Source organism: Apodemus sylvaticus, chromosome 14, assembly GCF_947179515.1.
Source record: "Apodemus sylvaticus chromosome 14, mApoSyl1.1, whole genome shotgun sequence".
NCBI lineage: Eukaryota > Metazoa > Chordata > Mammalia > Rodentia > Muridae > Apodemus > Apodemus sylvaticus.
This window is the reverse complement of record NC_067485.1, coordinates 67,906,091-67,924,487: the sequence shown is the minus strand read 5'-3', so window position 1 is coordinate 67,924,487 and position 18,397 is coordinate 67,906,091. Positions and strand designations below refer to the sequence as shown.

The 18,397-nt window shown below is 42.4% G+C and overlaps 1 protein-coding gene across 2 annotated transcripts in view; it reads right to left on the bottom strand.

Annotated features, from left to right (window-relative positions):
- Cubn (cubilin) overlaps nucleotides 1–18,397 on the bottom strand; it is a 206,819-nt gene that overhangs the window by 118,020 nt on the left and 70,402 nt on the right. For both annotated transcript variants that reach the window (XM_052157465.1, XM_052157464.1), the window contains exon 28: nucleotides 8,242–8,392. In XM_052157465.1, the coding sequence (XP_052013425.1) occupies nucleotides 8,242–8,392 (151 nt within the window). The remainder of the gene's footprint in view (nucleotides 1–8,241; nucleotides 8,393–18,397) is intronic.

Genomic DNA, 18,397 nt, shown 5'->3' with positions numbered 1-18,397 from the left:
TTAAACTTACATTGTTTAGTTTATATAGTGAAAAGGAAAAGCATAAAATGATTTTGTATCACTCATTCCATATATGCAGAGTATAATTCTCCTAACTTCAATCGTTCTGGTCTACACCAGAGACTCTATTTGGTGAGAGGAAGATGGTGTGTTCGCTGAGCTCGCAGTAGCAACCAAATAAAACTAATCTGGAGATAGGTAATGGTTAAGAGATATGGAAAAAAAATCATGTTCCATACTGAACATAATGACTCTCCTGTGTGAGTCTGGTCATCTGTGTTTGCTACAATTTTTAAATTGAAAAGAAATAGCGGATTGCTTCCCTTTTCACATTGTATGAAAAAGCGAGGAGTCTCCTGGAAAGAATGTGTAATTGCTATCAGGGATGCGGTTGCTAAGAAACCAGAACACAAACAGCAGATTTGAGAAAACTCTCCCTTTGGACCCAAATCAAGGACTATTTTAAATTGTGCAATATATGATTTTGGAAGGTCATGATTGTTTGAGGGTTATTATTTTTTTTCCCATTTTATAACGGTTTGAAAGAGCAGCAGTGGAAATAGCCCTCAGAGGGGTTCAAACACTGGCAATGTGGGAACTGGGTTATAAGGTCCTAAAGGCTCTGGCCGCAGGCTCAGAGCCAACACTAAGTGAAGGTCAACCTTATGGGTGTATGTGTATGTGTATGTGTATGTGTATTTACTGTCGTTGTCAAGGAGACAAAACACAAATGTAAACAAAGAAGGAATTTCCCTTTTCCACACCTTGTGAAAGATCTGCACAAGTTCTTCACTGCATTTACTCACTGAACTTGACATGAAAACTCTTGAGCCTGAGGCAAAATGAGCCTAAAAACTGTTTTTGAGAAAATTATCCCAACAGTAGGATTATTGGCAAACAGATTTCTTTGTTTGTTTTTTGGACAAGATCATTCTACATTTCCCAGGCTAATCTCAAAACCATGAGCTCCAATGAGTCTCTTGCTCAGTCTCCTAAATGTCTGGAAATACAGGCAGGCACTGTCTTCCTGGGTAAACAGAGTTTTTAAAATTAGTGTCACTCATTCTGGACTTGTTTTGAACAAAGCTACAACTGAGAATTTGCCAAAAATCAAGAGTCAGGTACAGGATCAAAATCAAAACTCTGAACTTGTCTCTATACTAAGGCAGTATTCCTTTCTAATCGTCAACCCTAAACATGTTTTCAAGTAGCACAAAGACAGAAGTCTAAACTATCAGAAGGCAAAATAGAAACACACATTTACGTGTAGAGTACACAAAAATCTGAGGGGAGATTTGGTGAGCTGATAAACAGCTGCCTTTGTGCATGAACACAACTAGTGGCCTCTCCTTTGCATTTCCTCAAATCTCTGTCCAAACCAAACAGAAATTACGTCACACTATAACCACAAAACAATGGCAGAACCGCATCTCTTCTGTCATCTTTTCCAATCACTCGCATAAAGGTCTGGTGCATGAGCGAGGTGTACCTTGATCATAACTGAGGGTCCTTGAGAGGCAGAGGAGCTCCTGTGTGCTCTCTCCTCTCTGTGATGTTATCCATGTCACAGCCTGGCAGGAAGTGCCACCCTGAAAGCAATTCCATCGCCAGCTGAGAGGAGGGCTCTCCCGGGACAGGTGACACACGGGCCATTTTTATTGATTAGATCTTCGCTGACCACAATGCGTGATATTGCTTCCATTGTGAACACCATGAAGAAACATGGCTCAAGACAGACACAAACGAGTGATCATGAAATAGTTTAAAAGGTCTCAATATAATGTTGAAACATGAAAACCTAAATAATATGATTTCTATACGGTAACTTTGGAGACAGTATCAGGGAAAGAAAATGTGGCATTTAGGTGTTGGAATTTGTTACAGTGCTGTCTGTATCACCAACAATTTACTCCAGCTCTGTCTCTGTCTCTTTGTGTGCATTTCTGTGTATTCTTGCCTATGTGTATGCATATGTATGTGTGGTTTTAGTTTTTAATTTATGTGTATGGTGTTTTGCCTGCCTGAATGTCTGTGTACTATGTGTGAGCCTGACACCCACAGAGGCCAGAGAGCACTGGATCAACTGGAGCTGTAGTTATAGGCTGTTGTGAGATGCCAATGGGTGTTGGGAACTGAACCCAGGTCCTCTGCAAGAGCAGCCAGTGCTCTTAATTGCTGAGTCATTTCTTCAGAGGTTCCTTCAGATCATTGTTTCTGTGTGCCTGTGAAAGATAGCCCTAGTGCCTACGCTATTACCACAAAACGTCCATCTGTGCAAGTCACTACATTTCTTTATATACCTATAGACCCAGAGCACAAAATAAAAATCCATCTCTGGGGGTCGGGGATGCACTGAAACAGTTACGGAGTGCTTGCTCCGGATACCCAAAGCCTTGAGATCCAACCCTAGCAACAGAGAGAAAAATCTATCTATGGTCTTTCCCTGGTGGCAGGAAAAATGATTAGCTTTTTTTTGTATTTATCTGTTGGACAGCCAGCTCTACCTTAATTTCTATCATATCCTTTGCTTAGAGTTTTTCAACCTTTTGTTCACTACCAGCTGGTCCCCTACAGAGCCTTTCAAGATATCTTCTAATTGTTTATTCATAGCATTTGATACTGAGATATATTTCCTGTGCACTGCGTGTGCCTGTGCTATGCCACGATGCTTGTTATCTACATATTTTAAAGAAGTTTTCTTTTTAAGACAGAGATCATAGATGCTGTGGGCTGTGAGCGAATCTACCCTGTGGAATTGCTAAGAAAAGGACAATATTGAAAAGTTGAGTGCTCACAGAAACCCAAGCATTCAACTCAGAGTCTCATAAACAAAGAAAAGTGTCCGATTAGAAGAAATTCCCTGGAAAGACCAACAGTAGTCACACACTGTTGACTGTCCCCAAGAGCTGGAATGAGGATTGACAGAAACATGGCTGACGCAGTAGAGGCTCCTGGCCAGCATTCTGTAAGCGAACATTTGAAGAGTCCTTGGTGCAGGCCTGAAAGTCCAGTTAGTGAGGGAGGCACTATCTTTTGAACCTAGTCACTCACAGAAGATCTTGAAAAATGTTTTAAAATGTTCTTGCAAAACAACCTTTAAAAAACGCTAGAGTCACAGAAATCTCATTAACAAATAAAAAGAAAGGAGAATGGGGCGGCCCCCATCTGGGAGGATGATGTCATCTATCTCCCCAAAGAAAAGGCCACACTTTCCTTTGTGGAAGTCCATGGTGACATCACCTCCTGATCACATGCCACTTAGCTCTTCCCCTGCTGGGTCCCTAGCTGAAGTGCACGGGCTGCCTTTGCAAATGTCACTCTGCTCACAAAGCTCCTTGACCTTGTTTGCATGCAATACCCCGCTGAAGGGAGAGGAGGCCTGAGGGAGCTGCAGGGGAAGGGAGGAGGGGTGTGTGCAGCTGGCTGGGAGGCTCCTATTCACACAACTTATGGGAAGTTCTATATACCCTTCCGCAGCCCAGACCGAGGCTCCCAGGATAGAATTCAGCCTCTGAACAATGCTGTCAATGCCGGATCCTGTGAACCGATTAGCTAGGCAGGGCCAATGTGGCTATTTCTTTATTTCCAGGGTGGGATTCTCTTTGAAGATCTGCATAAAGGCACTGCAGTGTGGGTTTTATTTTGTGTCTAAAGAGCCACTTTCAAAACGGACCCACAGAGAAAGAAAGCTCCCTTGTAGATCCGTTTTCTCCAAGGAAAGAGAAGATTTGTGCTGTTGACCAAAAGGCACACTGGGTAAACGGATTTATTTATCACTGAGCAGAATGAATGAAGTGTGCAGGGGCTCCTCAGTCACAGTGCTCAGGACATGATGTCACTGTCAAACCAGCTGAGCTCCTATAGCATCATGTGGAGAGGGGCCAGAAGGGAGGGGGCTTCATGAGATTGGATTCTGAGCAGAAACCCAGAGGGGGCAATGCAGAGACTCATCTTTAAATTGTGTCTGCTGACACACTGTATGCATCCTGCACACACAAGCACATGTAAGCACACACAAACACATGTAAGCACACACAAGCACATGTAAGAGTATCAGTTTTGTGTGGGAAGACAGAGTCACATGCTGCAAAATGAAGCTCAGTCATGCTCAGGTAGCACAAACCTGGGTAGCCCACAGATTAGCAGGTGACCTTGTAGCAATCTTAGCACCTGTGAGAATTCTCCATCATGCACACAATGATGAAATGGGCTAACTGCAAGGCATTGCTTGAAACATGACCCTGTTGTTAAACAATGCATGACTCTGTTTAGTGCGTATTTTGTATTGCATCCTGTATTTTTAAGACCCACAATTTATCGTGCTTCTCCATCCTTGGGGGATCCTATATCAGATCTGTTTGTATGAAGTATGAAGGACTTGCAAAGAGGAAGACACTGTGGCCCTTATGAATTCAGTTTGTGTCTTATGGGGCCAGTTGTGGTAGTTACTGCTGGACTTTCTAGTCTCCTCTAGAGCTTTACCTTTTGATCTTGATTCTCTTGCTCCCCCTGATTCTTTATATCATCGAGTCTTTCCTTGCCCTTCCCCTACTTGGCCAGATAGCACCTGGTTAGTTTTCAGGTTTTAGTTCAGAGATTGTAATTTTATAGAAGACTTCTCCGCCTGTCCGCCCCCCAGCCCGCCCCCCCCAATCCTATCCAATCTCTTTCTATGTGTTCCCTCATCCCTAATGATTTGATTGTGCATATTCATTTGCATGCTTAATGTCTTCCCTTTCCAGCAGTTGATGTAAGAACTAAGCCATCTCAGTGTCCCTAGTCATAGCATAGGGCTCTGTGTGTCTCTAGTCGTGGCATGCTATCTGGTACAGAAGTGTTCAGCCTGTAGATTTAACAGAGTAATGACAGCTTACTCTTCAGTTTTCCTCTGATAATTAGTCAGGGTACTATTCCCAATGAAGACCTTCGGCCGGATGCTCACTTGTGACACCTCCTCCTCCTCCTCTCAAGCCTTCTCAAGTTACATAGGTCAGATATAGAACCTAAGCTACACTAGCACAACATGGTGATGATATGCCACAGCAGTTCATTTTGTATCTGAACTGCCCACAATCTCCTTCCAGAAGCTGATTGTCAAGTACCGTCCACATACAGTGGGCAGTACAGAGTTAAAATATTTTTTTTAAAGTTTTGTCCTAATTAGTAAAATATTGTTGCATAACTCTGGCTCTGAATTTAGCAAATTTTCATCAAATGGGGAAAAATTTTGTAATAGTAAACAGGAAAAGAGAATGGACAGAGGGTGCCTTTGAGTCTCTTGAAAGAAGACATGTTCCAAAAAGAAGTGAAAGAAAAATCTTGGCTCAACAAAACCTTAGAGCTTTCAACAGAGGGCTTGGCATATTGGCTAGAAGAGCCCAGTGATACAGTAAGTTGAGTGTAGCCAGCAATGACCATCCCATCAAACTCAAGGGTGGCCTCTAGCCAGAATGGCTAGAACAGCCTCGAGGGGAGGGTAAGTAGCCTCTTGAATAAAGAGATCAGCTAGCAAAAGGACTGCTGGTATCTCCTCATTCTTCCAACCGGACTGCATGGCTGCACCGTTTAGGACAAGAGTGAAAGTGGCAATGGTCAAACAGAGCAATAGAATTCTATCTCTCAGGGCTCCCCTGTGTTTAAACTCCTGGACAATTCCTATGTGTACCTAGGACTGAGGGCCACATTCTAAGGTCTTTGGCCCAAGACACTTTCTAGGCCCTTTAGATCTTTGAAGCAGAAAGTTGTCTGTTTCAGGAACCTTAGTTACCATCCTGGTACCATTTAAAACTTACATAGGACAGTATGTGATTTGAATGCCTTAGCAGAATTCTCTACCATTTTATTTCATCAAGTACAGGCCATTTTGTCTTGCCCCTAAAACTGAGTTACATGTAATAGTAACCTTATTGTCCACAAAGAGATTCCAGTTGGTATAACTCACTACTCCATATTTACAAGATTTGCCAATGAGGGCTAAGGATATAACTCATCAGTAGAGTACTTTCCTAGCATGTAGGAAGCCCTAATTTTGAGTCCTAGGCACTGCAAAACTAAATACAAGATAAAGAGAACTTTAGTTGTTCTGTGGCTATAAACAACTGACAAACACTGTTTTTAAGAGTAGTCCCAGGCACCGATAGTCTGGGCCATTTTTAAAAATGTTCCTGTTTGCTCAGTCTTTTTAGATCATCTCTGGATTACTTAGAATCACAATATTGTTGAACAGCAGAATAGTGGAAATACAATATACTAGGGAGAGAAATCAAATCCTTTTATTAAGTCAAATTAATAAATTGGCCATTCTAAGTTTAAACCACACATGATGAAGAGGAACATCCAGAAACTACAAGATTGACCACTATATCTCATTTACTTTTGAGAATCATAATCTATATTTCAAGTTACCAGTAGCCCTGTGGATTACCGCTGAATACTTAAATATGGAAAAGTCTACATTCAGAGTTTAACATAAAAATATACTCATCCCTCAGTGCACAATATCAGAAGAGCATCTAATGTTCTTATGGATGGGGACAATTCCTACCTTCAGATGATTGAAAGTGATAATCAAGAGAAAACATATTTTGAAATTTTAATTTCATATGAAATACTTTTTGTTACTTTATAAAATAAGCTTTATGTTCAATGAGTTTCCCAATTGTAGGTTACCTAAGTGATTTGAGGGATTTTTAAAGTAGGTTGGCTAAAAATGAAATTTGTTAAATTAGACACATGACATGACTCTAGATATTTTGACCTTATAGTATGTTCATTGGTATATATCTCTAACACAAACCGGAAAGGCTTTCATCTTGATAAATAAGGGATCTACAATTGGGAATTGTATTGAGATTTACATGGAAGGGTGTAATGCCAATAAATCTCAAGTCTCAAATGCTCATGTGCTGGCTTAAGTACCTCTGATTCATGTTCTCTCTCTCTCTCTCTCTCTCTCTCTCTCTCTCTCTCTCTCTCTCTCTCTCTCTCTCTCTCTTTCCCTCTCTATCTCTGTCTCTCATGCACACACACACACACACACACACACATGCAGCTTGCGCTGACTGCCACTCTCTCTGTGTCTATTTGGTTTTGTGTGCATTTACACACGCATGATCATACCAGGGACATATATATGCACTGTGCACCTGTAGGTAGAGGTCTGAGAACAATGTTGAGTATTGGTCCTTAGGTATTATCCACCTTTTGTTTAAGGCAAAGCCTCTCATTGATCTAGAACTCTGCCCAACAGCATATAGCCTAGCTGGTCAGTGAGCACCAAGGTTCTGCTCGGCCTCACCGCCCATCTTTTTGTCGCTGGCTTTATAGGAGCATGCTATTGGGTGTGGCTTGGGTTCTGTGATTTAACTAGATTCTCATAGTTATAAGGCAAGCACTTTACTGACTGAGACATCACCAGCCTTTACCACTGATTTTAACAGGAGGATTGTAGTTTAGGTATCTGTGAGACTTCTGGTATACCACTTCAATTCTACCTCTCCCTATTTACTGATATTCACCATGTTTGCCTGGTTAAAAACTACTGTAGATATAGGGTAGGGACTAAGAATTCCCATTTCTGGAAAGTTCCTGTGCTACTCCTGTTACTGTGGGGCATATTTTAAAAAACCATTGCTCTGGGACCATTAGCCTGAAGACTGACCCACAGTAGATGAATTTTGAAGTCTTGTGACTCTTGTTAGTAGCAAGTTTTAGGGAAGTAATTATTTCCATGTGCTCCTCAATCACTGGTTCCTAGGTGGTCTTCAGTATCCCCTAGTCTGTTTAGCAGATACAAGACACAATCCTAGATTCTTGCATCCAGTTCAAATGATCGGTTTCTGTTATTTCTCTCACCCCAGTCCTTTCTTTCCTCTTTGACATTTCTGACACCTCTCTTTATATTGTCCTGCTCATTCTTTCTCTGAGAAATGTCAAGGTGAGCCTTAGGTCTGGGACACTCACATGTTACCACCGTGTAATGTATCTGCGCTAAGGCAGATTATCCATTTGCTCAAGCAGTTACTCAAATCTCCTCTACTTCATTTCTTCTCAGACCTCCAGCAAAATTTATCTCCTTGAATTCCACAGATGACTCAGTAAATTCTCCAAAGCCTAGCACTAGTTTACTACTTTGATTTCATTATTTGCTGATGCTACTGTTTTCAAGGATGGAATTGGCAAAGAAATAATTCTTGGCCAAATAACAATTATTAATACAACCAAGAGCAATGATTTACTTACCATGAATGAACCATTGCATCTTAAACCCCTTTTCTCCATTCTCAGTCCCGTCTGTGTAGAACAGTACATGAAGTTTGGAGCCTGTTGTAGCCCCTGGTGGGGGAATATTTTTTCCACAGTAGCGTCCCATCCATTGTGGTCCATCATAGAGCTGAAATCAAAGAGAAATTTCGTGAGTGAACCACTGCACATGGTTTTGGTTTGTGTGTGTACATTGGGTTGTTTGTTCTTCAGGAAAAGGACCTTTCTCTTTTCACTTAGGAAAGAGAGAATGCCTCAAAATGTGGCTTCCTCACTTGGCAGGCCATCAGATTGCCTCTGAATCCCCACCCCCACTCCCGCAGTCCAGCTATATCACTTTATCCCAGTTACCTTAGAATGGGCTGCCCGTAATAACAAATTGAGAAATACTGGAAAATATGCACATAGACCTCCTGGACTATTGTTTTTTTTCTTGTGGTTGTTTTTTGTTTTGTTTCATTTTGTTTTGTTTGAGAATCTCTCCATATAGCCCCGGCTGTCCCGGAACTCATTCTGTAGACCAGGTTGGCCTTAAACTCAGAGATCCACCTGCCTCTACCTCCCGACTGCTGGGATTAAAGGCCGCTATGCCTGGCCTCTGATTGCTCTTCTTCTCAGGCTCTTTTGCCCCGGTGTGGCTCCGCCCAACCCCATGCTCACCAAGCACCCTATCATTCTAGTGCCCTTGGCATTTTTGCTCACCATTTAGTGGTTGTACATTCTGAACATCTGTGAATACACCCATCATATGGAATCAGTGATTCTCAAACTGACGGTAAGTTCTTCTGTGCACAAAAACGTGATATGATGTGCTTTAAACTCAGCTATAAAACCCTCATAACCAGATTTTGCAAAGTATTTCTGTGGAACCTTTCCTAATTGCAGTGATTAGATGTGGGTTTTTTTTAACCTTTGAATAAACCGCCATACCCCTTTGGGCTTTACTTTGGTTTGTTTTGAGACAAGGTCTCATTCTGTAGCCTAGGCAGACTTGAAAAATCACAATGTAAGCTAGTGTGGTTTAACCTTGTAGCAATTCTCCTGCCTCAGCTTTTCCTATGCTGGCTTTACAGGATTGAGCCACCATGCCTAGTGAACTCGTAGCTCTTCAGTTGTGCTGCTAGGCAGTCTGTCACATACCCTCCCTTTCTAGTGATGCACATAGCATCCTCTTACCTGTGACTACAAGTTTCCTAAGGGCACAGGCCAGTTCTACATCTCCTGTCCCTCACTGTTAAGAGCACAGCATTCACATTTTTTGTTTTGTAAATACTAGTGCTTAAAAACCTGTATTTCTTGTCAGATTTCTAGCATACTACATGCACTGGCTGGTTTTATGTCAAGTCAACTTCACACAACCTTGAGGCATTTGTGGTTTCTGGGTAAGGCCCTGGAGCATTATCTTAATGAATAACTCACGTGGGAGGGAGCCAGCTCACAATGGGCAGTGGTCCTGGGCACTATGAGAAAGGGGCATAAGAAAGCCAGGAAAAGCAAGCCAATAAACAGGATTCCTTTGTGGCCCCACTTCCTGTTCCTGCTTCTTGGTTCCTGTCTTGACTTCCCTTGGTGATAGACTGTGATGTGGAACTGTAAACTTAAAATGACTCTTTCCTTCCTGAGTTGCTTTTGGACATGGTGTTTTATTGCAGTAATAAAAAGTCTGATAACCCTCCTTGTTGACAGAAGCCAGGCAAAGGAGAGAGAATGAAAGAAAAAAAGAGAAAAAGAAAGAAGAAAGACAGACAGACAGAAAGAAAGAAAGAAAGAAAGAAAGAAAGAAAGAAAGAAAGAAAGAAAGGAAAAGAAACATAAAAAGGAAATCAAAAGAGAGAAGAGCCAAGGCCCTTCCCTTGAGTCTTAGGCTCTATCACCCTGTCAAGCTGGAGGTAGGGACTAGATAAAGCCAGACTATGTCATGAGTGCGCCCAGGGTGTGCTGTGAGTGCTCCCAGGCCGTACCAGGAGTGCTCCTGAATCACTGTCTAACAGCAGAGTGTTTGTCTCAGTTTCAAGGTTTTCACCAATTTTACTGTGTGAAGTCTACTCTGAAACTAAATGCAAAAATAAATGTACTGTCATCAAATACTGACTTAATAAGAAAGTCTTTCAGCTTACAGTCTTTAAGCCCAAACGGTTCTAACTCTGGGTTGTGGTTTAGTGGCTAAAAGCTGAAATTACTTGATTTTTAACTTACAAAACTTAAGGTACACACCTTGGTGGCCATAGGCCCCTTCTACGTGGAGGATTGTAGTAAGCCCTGAGCGGCAGCAAGCTGAGGACCAAAGTCTGATTCCACACAAGCTCACTGTGCATTACAATAATTGTACAGCATTCTTGATCTCTCCAGATCAACAACGTTAAGAGCTGTGACCTTTTAAATGATGTAGAGGGTATTTTTCTTCCTTCTAATGGGATCTTTGTCAATGAAGAAGAGCCCTTAAATGCCAGAAGCCTGAAAAAACCTTTATACCAGAATCCAGTGGTCTTAAAAATAGCACATTGTGTGTGGGACTGGGCAGGGCAGGTGGGCTAGGAATATGGGTTTGTGGAAACACTGATGAATGATACCTAATTTTTATCCTTTGGGAAGAATGGAAAGATGCATTACAATAAACACCAAGTGGACATATTTGAAAATGCTTATATAAAATGTCAAATAAATTAATGAACTGATTACTGCACATCATTACTTCTACTAGAGAGGGAGGGATAACCCACCCTGCTCCTTCAGTTTTATATCCTTTCAACATTAACATTTAATTAAATGGGATTTTTGTTTGTCTGTTTATCTTCACACAGATGACTAATGTCACCTCTACAATTCATTCCCTAGTAAACTCGCCATACACAAAGCAACAGTCATTTTTCAAAGTATACAAATACCAGTCACCATGGAAACCAGTGGTGTCTTGCTGCTCTTGATTCTGTTTTCAAGGCAGAATGTTAACCACAGGACATTCCAGCTGTGACTCACAGGCACGACCAGAAAACTTGCTGGTTTGAATCTGGTAAAACTCTGATTTCTTCTGCTTTTAGCAAGCCTGAGATCTACTCCAAAGAACCATCGAGAAGCTCTGAACTCATTGAAGGGAAACAAAGGACTGCAGATGAGATGTTGTCGTCACCTTGGCTATGAGTTCTAGTTTGTGTCACTGCGGGTCTTTTTTAAAATAAAACACTTGAAATGATTCTCACTTTGCCATGTTGGCCATCAAACACATTTCAAATGTGATAGATACTGTGTACCATAAGTACACTCTTTGTGTTCACTCTTGTCAGTTTGTCTCTTACAAACACAATTTATATGTGATGTTTATAATTCAAGTATCCTTCATCCTCCCCACCCCCAACGGAAACATTTCAGCCCTTCTCAGGACACACAGGGAAGGAGTTCATTGTCCAGGCTACAATTCCTAAAATAATGGCCTACTTGGTTACTTCCCGTGTATTTGACAATCTGGTACAAACACAGAAACCATAGTAACTTCAGACTTCAATTACAGTGATTCACAGGCCCCTCTCAATATTAAGGGCTCCCCAAAAGCAGATGGTATAAAATTAAAATCACAGCATGTCAGTAACTGACAGAGACAGCCCAATTGTTGTGATATTAACGGGTCTTAACGTTTTGTCTGTTATGCTTAGTGTGTTTGGTCGTGATATATGTATAGGTATGCAAGGAGACAGCATGCACGTGGAGGTCAGAGTACAACTCTCAGAGATTTGTTTCTCTTTCCACCATGTGGGTTCTGGTGATTGAGCTCAGCTCGCAGGGTGTGCCCAGCAGGTGCTTTTTATCTGCTGAGCCATTTCACTGGCACAGGAAGATACCTTTTGTTTGTTTGTAATTTGTTATCATTGTATGTATATATATGTTAATGGTGTTTGTATGGGGTCCTGTGTGTATAGGTGTATATCTAGAAGTTAGAGGACGATGTTCAAGAATTAATCCTCCCCTCTACCACGGTATGGTATCTAGGAATCAAACACAAACTCCCAGCCTTGCAGCACAAGTGCCTTCACTTGCTGAACCATCTCTCCGTGGCATTTAGACACAGTGGCACACACCTTTAATCCCAGCACTCAGGTGGATCTCTATGAGTCTGAGGTTAGCCTGGTTGTCCCGAGTTCCAGGACAGCCAGAGCTAGGTAGAGACACCCTGTCTTTATAAACCAACCAAACAAGCAAGCAAGCAAGCAAGCAACCAACCAACCAACCAACCAACCAACCAACAAAAAAGTTCCCTAGCTAGGTGGGCTCCTTCAAATGACTGGAAATCAGAGTCTTAGTGAGCAGAGCCTTGTGCCACATGCTTTCTGACCTGGGCCCCAGCAGGTCACTAAACTCAAGAGCTGTCAAGAACAGAAATGTGTTCTTCAAAGGTTTCTACTTTGAGTTGTTTTATGATGCTCTTTTGTGATTTTTGAATCGTGACTATAATGAACAAAAATGGTAATTAATTGGTCTGTCACAAGGGAGCAGATAAATAGACTGGCATTTTCCTAAATCTTTTAGGATGAGAATGTGACTACTTTAGATTAACAGAGAATTCATTCTTTATTTATTACTTTTCCTTTCCTTTTCACTTTTTCTTTTTTGATTCTGGAGTTCAATCCCAGCATCTTTCCACTGCTAGGCACCTACTGTAGGCACCACTAAGCCACAAACACAATTAAAAGTATTGTTTTTCTTTTCTTGAAGCATATCTAGAAGTAATGCTTCTTTCTTTCTCTTTCTTTCTTTCTTTCTTTCTTTCTTTCTTTCTTTCTTTCTTTCTTTCTTTCTTTCTTTCTTTCTTTCTTTCTTTCTTTTTTTTTTGAGACAGGGTTTCTTGTGTAGTCCTGGCTGTCCTGGAATTCACTCTGTAGACCAGGTGGGCCACCTTGAACTCAGAAATATGCCTGCCTCTACTTCCCAAGTGTGGGGATTAAAGGCATATGCCACCACTGCCTGACTTAAACTTCATTTTCTCAGTGGCAGAAGATTAATTGTAAGACATGGAAGGCAAATTAAGGATTTCTTGTATGATGACATTAAACTTGGGAAATTTGTATCACATCCTATTATATATAGAATGCTTGGAAACTTCCAAGGAAAACTACTTCAGATTTGAAGGAATTTTTATGTAACTGAAATAACTTAAAGAACTTAAAGAAGACCCTTCCGGTGCAGCAAAGATTCCCCTATCTTTATAAAAAGGGAAACTCTAGTCAATACAATGAAGCTGATGAAGACTCTGGGCAGGAGTTCTTCAATGGGCTTTTTGAGGTCAAGGGTCATCAATGAAAGAGCAGCCAAGTCTTTCTCTTGTCAGGGCACTCATAGAGCACGGGTGGAGTCAGGCAGAGTCTAGCTACAGGGACTTTGCTTAGCACACATTCTTGCAGAAATTAATTAACTTCTTGAATGTGAACTCTCTTTATGAATATGTAAGCTTGGTTTCCCATGGCACTCACAGTCTGTGGCGAAAGAGAAAACTACATGGTAGTTTTGTTGGAAAAGTTCTTCTAACTTTTGGTTTGATATAAGGGGAACATTACTTACTTTTTTTTTCTTCACTAAAAAAACCACCCAGGAGCAGCTTTGGAAATGAAATATGAGTCTAGACAGCTGAGGCTGACTCATGCTTAACACTAGACTGAATGATCACTGGCTGAGCAGGCAGGGAAGGAATGAGTCAAGCCTGGAGATGGGGAGCCCTTGCTCGCTTACTTGCATCCCGCTGCTGTGGTAACCTTGGTTTGAGTTGTGACTGCAGCCCTCCCTGACATTCTGGGTGTAGAGCCACCCAGATCACCCTGAGTGTGGGGAGGGAACTTAAGTGTACGTGTGGGGGGTGAAGAAGTGTGGTCCATCATGGCAGAGGATAGCCCAACAAGAGAGAGGATATCAGAAGCTGCTGAGGCTGGCACCATGTGACAAAGGATGAGCAGAAGCGAATGTGCTTTTCCTTCTCTAGTGACCTTGCTCCTCCTCACTGCCCAGCCATGCTGTGGCTCCTGCGGCTTAAGCCCTGGAACTCAAGAGGGCAGGAGATGAAACACCTGTTCATTCCTCCTCCTCCCGAAAGCCACAACTGCAGAATGCCTATGGTACTGACTCTGTCTTTCCAGTGCTGTAGACGATGCCAGGGTATTGTGTAGGCAGAGAAGGTACCCCACCTGTGAACTACACCCCAAGCAGAAGAGTAATCCTTATGGATGTTGTTGAGTTTTACACACATTATCTCAGGAAGCGTGACCTTTATAGGTCACTTTAAAATTTAAAGGTTTTGGAATGTTTTTGTAATTCTGCCAAATAAAGCTTACAGAGTAGGATACTGATACAGAGTTGTCGTTAGGAACAGGAAAATGCCTGGGGTGTGTGGAATCCATCATGGAACTGCAGAAGGTAAAGGAACCAAAGGCTGCTGAAGGCTGAGAGTGCGTGAGACACACTCGATGGTGCTCCACCATGGCTCTGTGGGGCCTCGGGGCCTCTCCTCACTCACGGCACACTGGCACCGGGGACTCACACACACACACACACACACACACACACACACACACACACATACACACACACACACACACACACACACACACACACACGCATATGTTCTCACTACAGGAAAAGCCATGATGCCACGTGCTGTCAGGGTGGGGCAGGGCATGTGAAATGCCCATCTAAGGTCAATGGTTACTCATAATGCCAGGCTTCACATGCGAGCGAGCGACCAGCAGACGACCACATTCTGAGTTATTCTGAGTTATTTTGTGTCACTTTGAATTAGTGGTTTATCTCAGATCCAGATGGCATAGTGGCCTCTCTGTGGGCTGGCTGCTCTCCGTCTGCTTTCACCACTGCCTTTATGGTTTTAAGTTCTGCCTTCTATGGATCACTTATGCCAAAAGGGACAAAGGCTGATTTCAGTTCTTTTGGTTGTGCTTTGTTTCATTTTTTTTTTTTTATCAATGCATAACCATGGATGTAGGCTCACATTTAACTGCAAAGATGTTTATCTCAGAAAGGGCCCAAAATGCCTCCCAGCAGGCTGAACCGTAGCAACAGAATTCGAATATGGAAAGTAACACATATAAAAGATACGCCCCATAGAAAAATGTCATTACAGGGTAGAATGCATGGGATAATCTATGAATATTAAAATAAAGCAAACATAAGAAGGAGAACAGGAAATGAATACCACTAAATATCATTAGAAGTGGTGCAATTTAAATTTTTTTGTCTTGTTTCCTTTGGGCTTTTCTATGTTTTCTCAATCTCCTGCAATGACCATGTGTTCTTTTTTGATTATATAAATCTATTTTTAATACATTATCTTTGAAGAACTGTTGACATTATAATATGAATATGTCTTGGTAATGTTTGCCCTATTAGAATTACATTCTCCTCTAGGTTTCCAGACACTCAGCTGGCCCACTAAAAATGTTTCCATAGCTCTTTTCTGTGTTCAGAATCAAACATCAACATTTGTCTTTAAAAGTTGTTATAGAAAGTAATCTGTTCCAGCACTTTTTTCAAACCATTTTAATCCTGCATATATCTTCTTTCATGGTAACTATTATTAATTATTCTAATTTTTTACTTAAAATTATGATTTCATAGTTCAGAAACTTCTATAAATATTGGATTTTATGACCACTGATGGAGCGGTGAATGCCTAGTCCTTCCCCCGGGGAGAAGGGAAAGACTTTGAGAGCCAAGAACACCCTCCTGCGGATACATAAATGGTTCATTCCATAAGCGACAGCCTTCGGTTGTCTTGGCATAGCGTAACACTAAATGCTTTCAGTATATAGTATTGTGGCTTGCAATGGCCTGAGCATCTGCTGCAGATGGAGTCTGGGACAGAGAAAAGTCTAGTTCATAGAACAAAACCAAACCATGGAAGCGTGAGCCTTGGAGACCTAGAGCCTGCACCTGCCTTTTCCTCCAAGTCACCAGAGCAGAAAGAATAAAACTGCTAAGAACTAAAACTAATCTGTTTCACATGATTTTAATATGCAAAAATGAAAGCAGTGGGGAGCTATGAAGAGGGGCCCACAAGATCAAAATAGATGTGAAAATGCAGTGATTATTCTGTAAGCTAAATTAAAAAACTAATATATGTAGTTATGCATATATGTGTATGTATGTATATAATGTCTCTAATGCTGCAATTGTAAATATTCCCCATTTAAAAAATTAAACCAGAATTCACAACTAGGATACATGATATTTAAAACTTTACCTTGTGACCAGCATTTCCTACCAGTGTAGTGTGTCTGTATGCATGGTCCTCCCTGTACAGTGAGCCTGTACCCATGGTCCTCCCTGTGCAGTGTGTGTGTGTACCCTTGGTCCTCCCTCTGCAGTGTGTGTGCACCCATGGTCCTCCCTGTGCAGTGTGCCTGTACACATGCTCTTCCCTGTGCAGTGAGCCTGCACCCATGGTCCTCCCTGTACAGAGAGCCTGCACCCATGGTCCTCCCTGTGCAGTGTGTCTGCACCCATGGTCCTCCCTGTGCAGGTGAGCCTGCACCCATGGTCCTCCCTGTACAGTGAGCCTGCACCCATGGTCCTCCCTGTGCAGTGAGCCTGCACCCATGGTCCTCCCTGTGCAGTGAGCCTGCACCCATGGTCCTCCCTGTGCAGTGTGTCTGCACCCCTGGTCCTCCCTGTGCAGTGAGCCTGCACCTATGGTCCTCCCTGTGCAGTGTGCCTGCAGGCATAATAGCGGACACCTCTGTACTTTCCTGCTTTTGGCCTACGTATGAGAGAAAGAGCAGTGGGAAGTGTTTAGTGAGAAATAATTTCATGCCTTGTGCATGAAAAGGGATTTGTAAGTGGCTTAAAGGAGTTTGGGAAATTGTGATGGGTTTTCTTCTTCTTCGTCTGTATCCTGTGCTTCAAATCCCAGAGAATCTGAGGAGCAGAAGCCATAGCTCTTATGCACCAAGGGCTGGCTGGCTGCCTTTCCAAGGCTGTCCCTCAGCATCATGATGCACAGCAAATGAATCAGTTGAAAGTTCACCATGAGGATGGTCAGAAAAGGGCAGATTTTTTTCTTTTCTTTTCCCAAAGACAGAAATCTTATGTAGCCCCTCTGGTCTTAAATGGATCCTCCTGCCTCAACCTCTAAAGTCAACCTCTAAAGTGCTGGCATTGTGTGTGTGTGTGTGTGTGTGTGTGTGTGCTGTATGCTACTACTCCCTGCCTGAAAATAATTTTGATCGCCTTAAAATAAAGAACTCATATATTTTTATAATTTAAAAAAAATCACAATTCACCCAGACAATTTTGGAGTCAACATTTGTCAAGGATGCCTCTTGGCGCTTAACAACATAAGAGAGATCAGCTTCATGGCTCTACTTTTCAAAGTTCTGAATGCAGATTATCCTGGTAGAAAGCTACTCTTCCAGCTGGTATGGAGACAAAACTGAATGTCTGCCTATAGAGTGTTCTTGAACTCACTAGTGAGTGGCAGGCGCCCTACTGTAAGCAGGGCTATCAGCAAACTGCTAGAGCTCTGGAAGCTGACTTCCTCTAAAGGACAGTTCCAGGAAGTGTGACTCATCTGCTCATCTGCTCAGGAAGTGATCAGGGAGGAGCACCCTGATCGAAGAGTCAGACCCACTGTGGCTGGGCGTGCAGATGCGCAGGGGGGGAGGGATACACACACACACACACACACACACACACACACACAGAGCCTCTTGTGTTTCTCTGCTTTGTTCTAACCAGGAAGGGGGATTTTAATTACCGAGCTGCTCAGATTCAAAGGAGCCCTGTGGCTTTTGGAAGAAGGCTAAGAGGCAGAGGGATGGAGCTCTGATGTTCTTACATGGGGACATCCTGTGTACAACTCTGTAAATCATAGTGAGGAAAGCTTTCATAGACTATAGCTTCCAGGTGGGTAAGTATTTATGTGTGGAGGATGTTTTTTCAAACACGTGGGCCTAAGCACACATGCGTGCTCCTGTGTGAAGGCCAGAGACCAACAATGGGTGTCTTCAACTGCTCTCTACTCAAGACTCAGTCTCTCCCCAATTTAGCTAGGTTGGCTGTCCAGATGCAGGGCTCCTCCTGTTTCCACACCCCTACCCCAGTGCTGCGGTTACAGACATGGGAGCTGTTACTGTCAGAGGCGTCT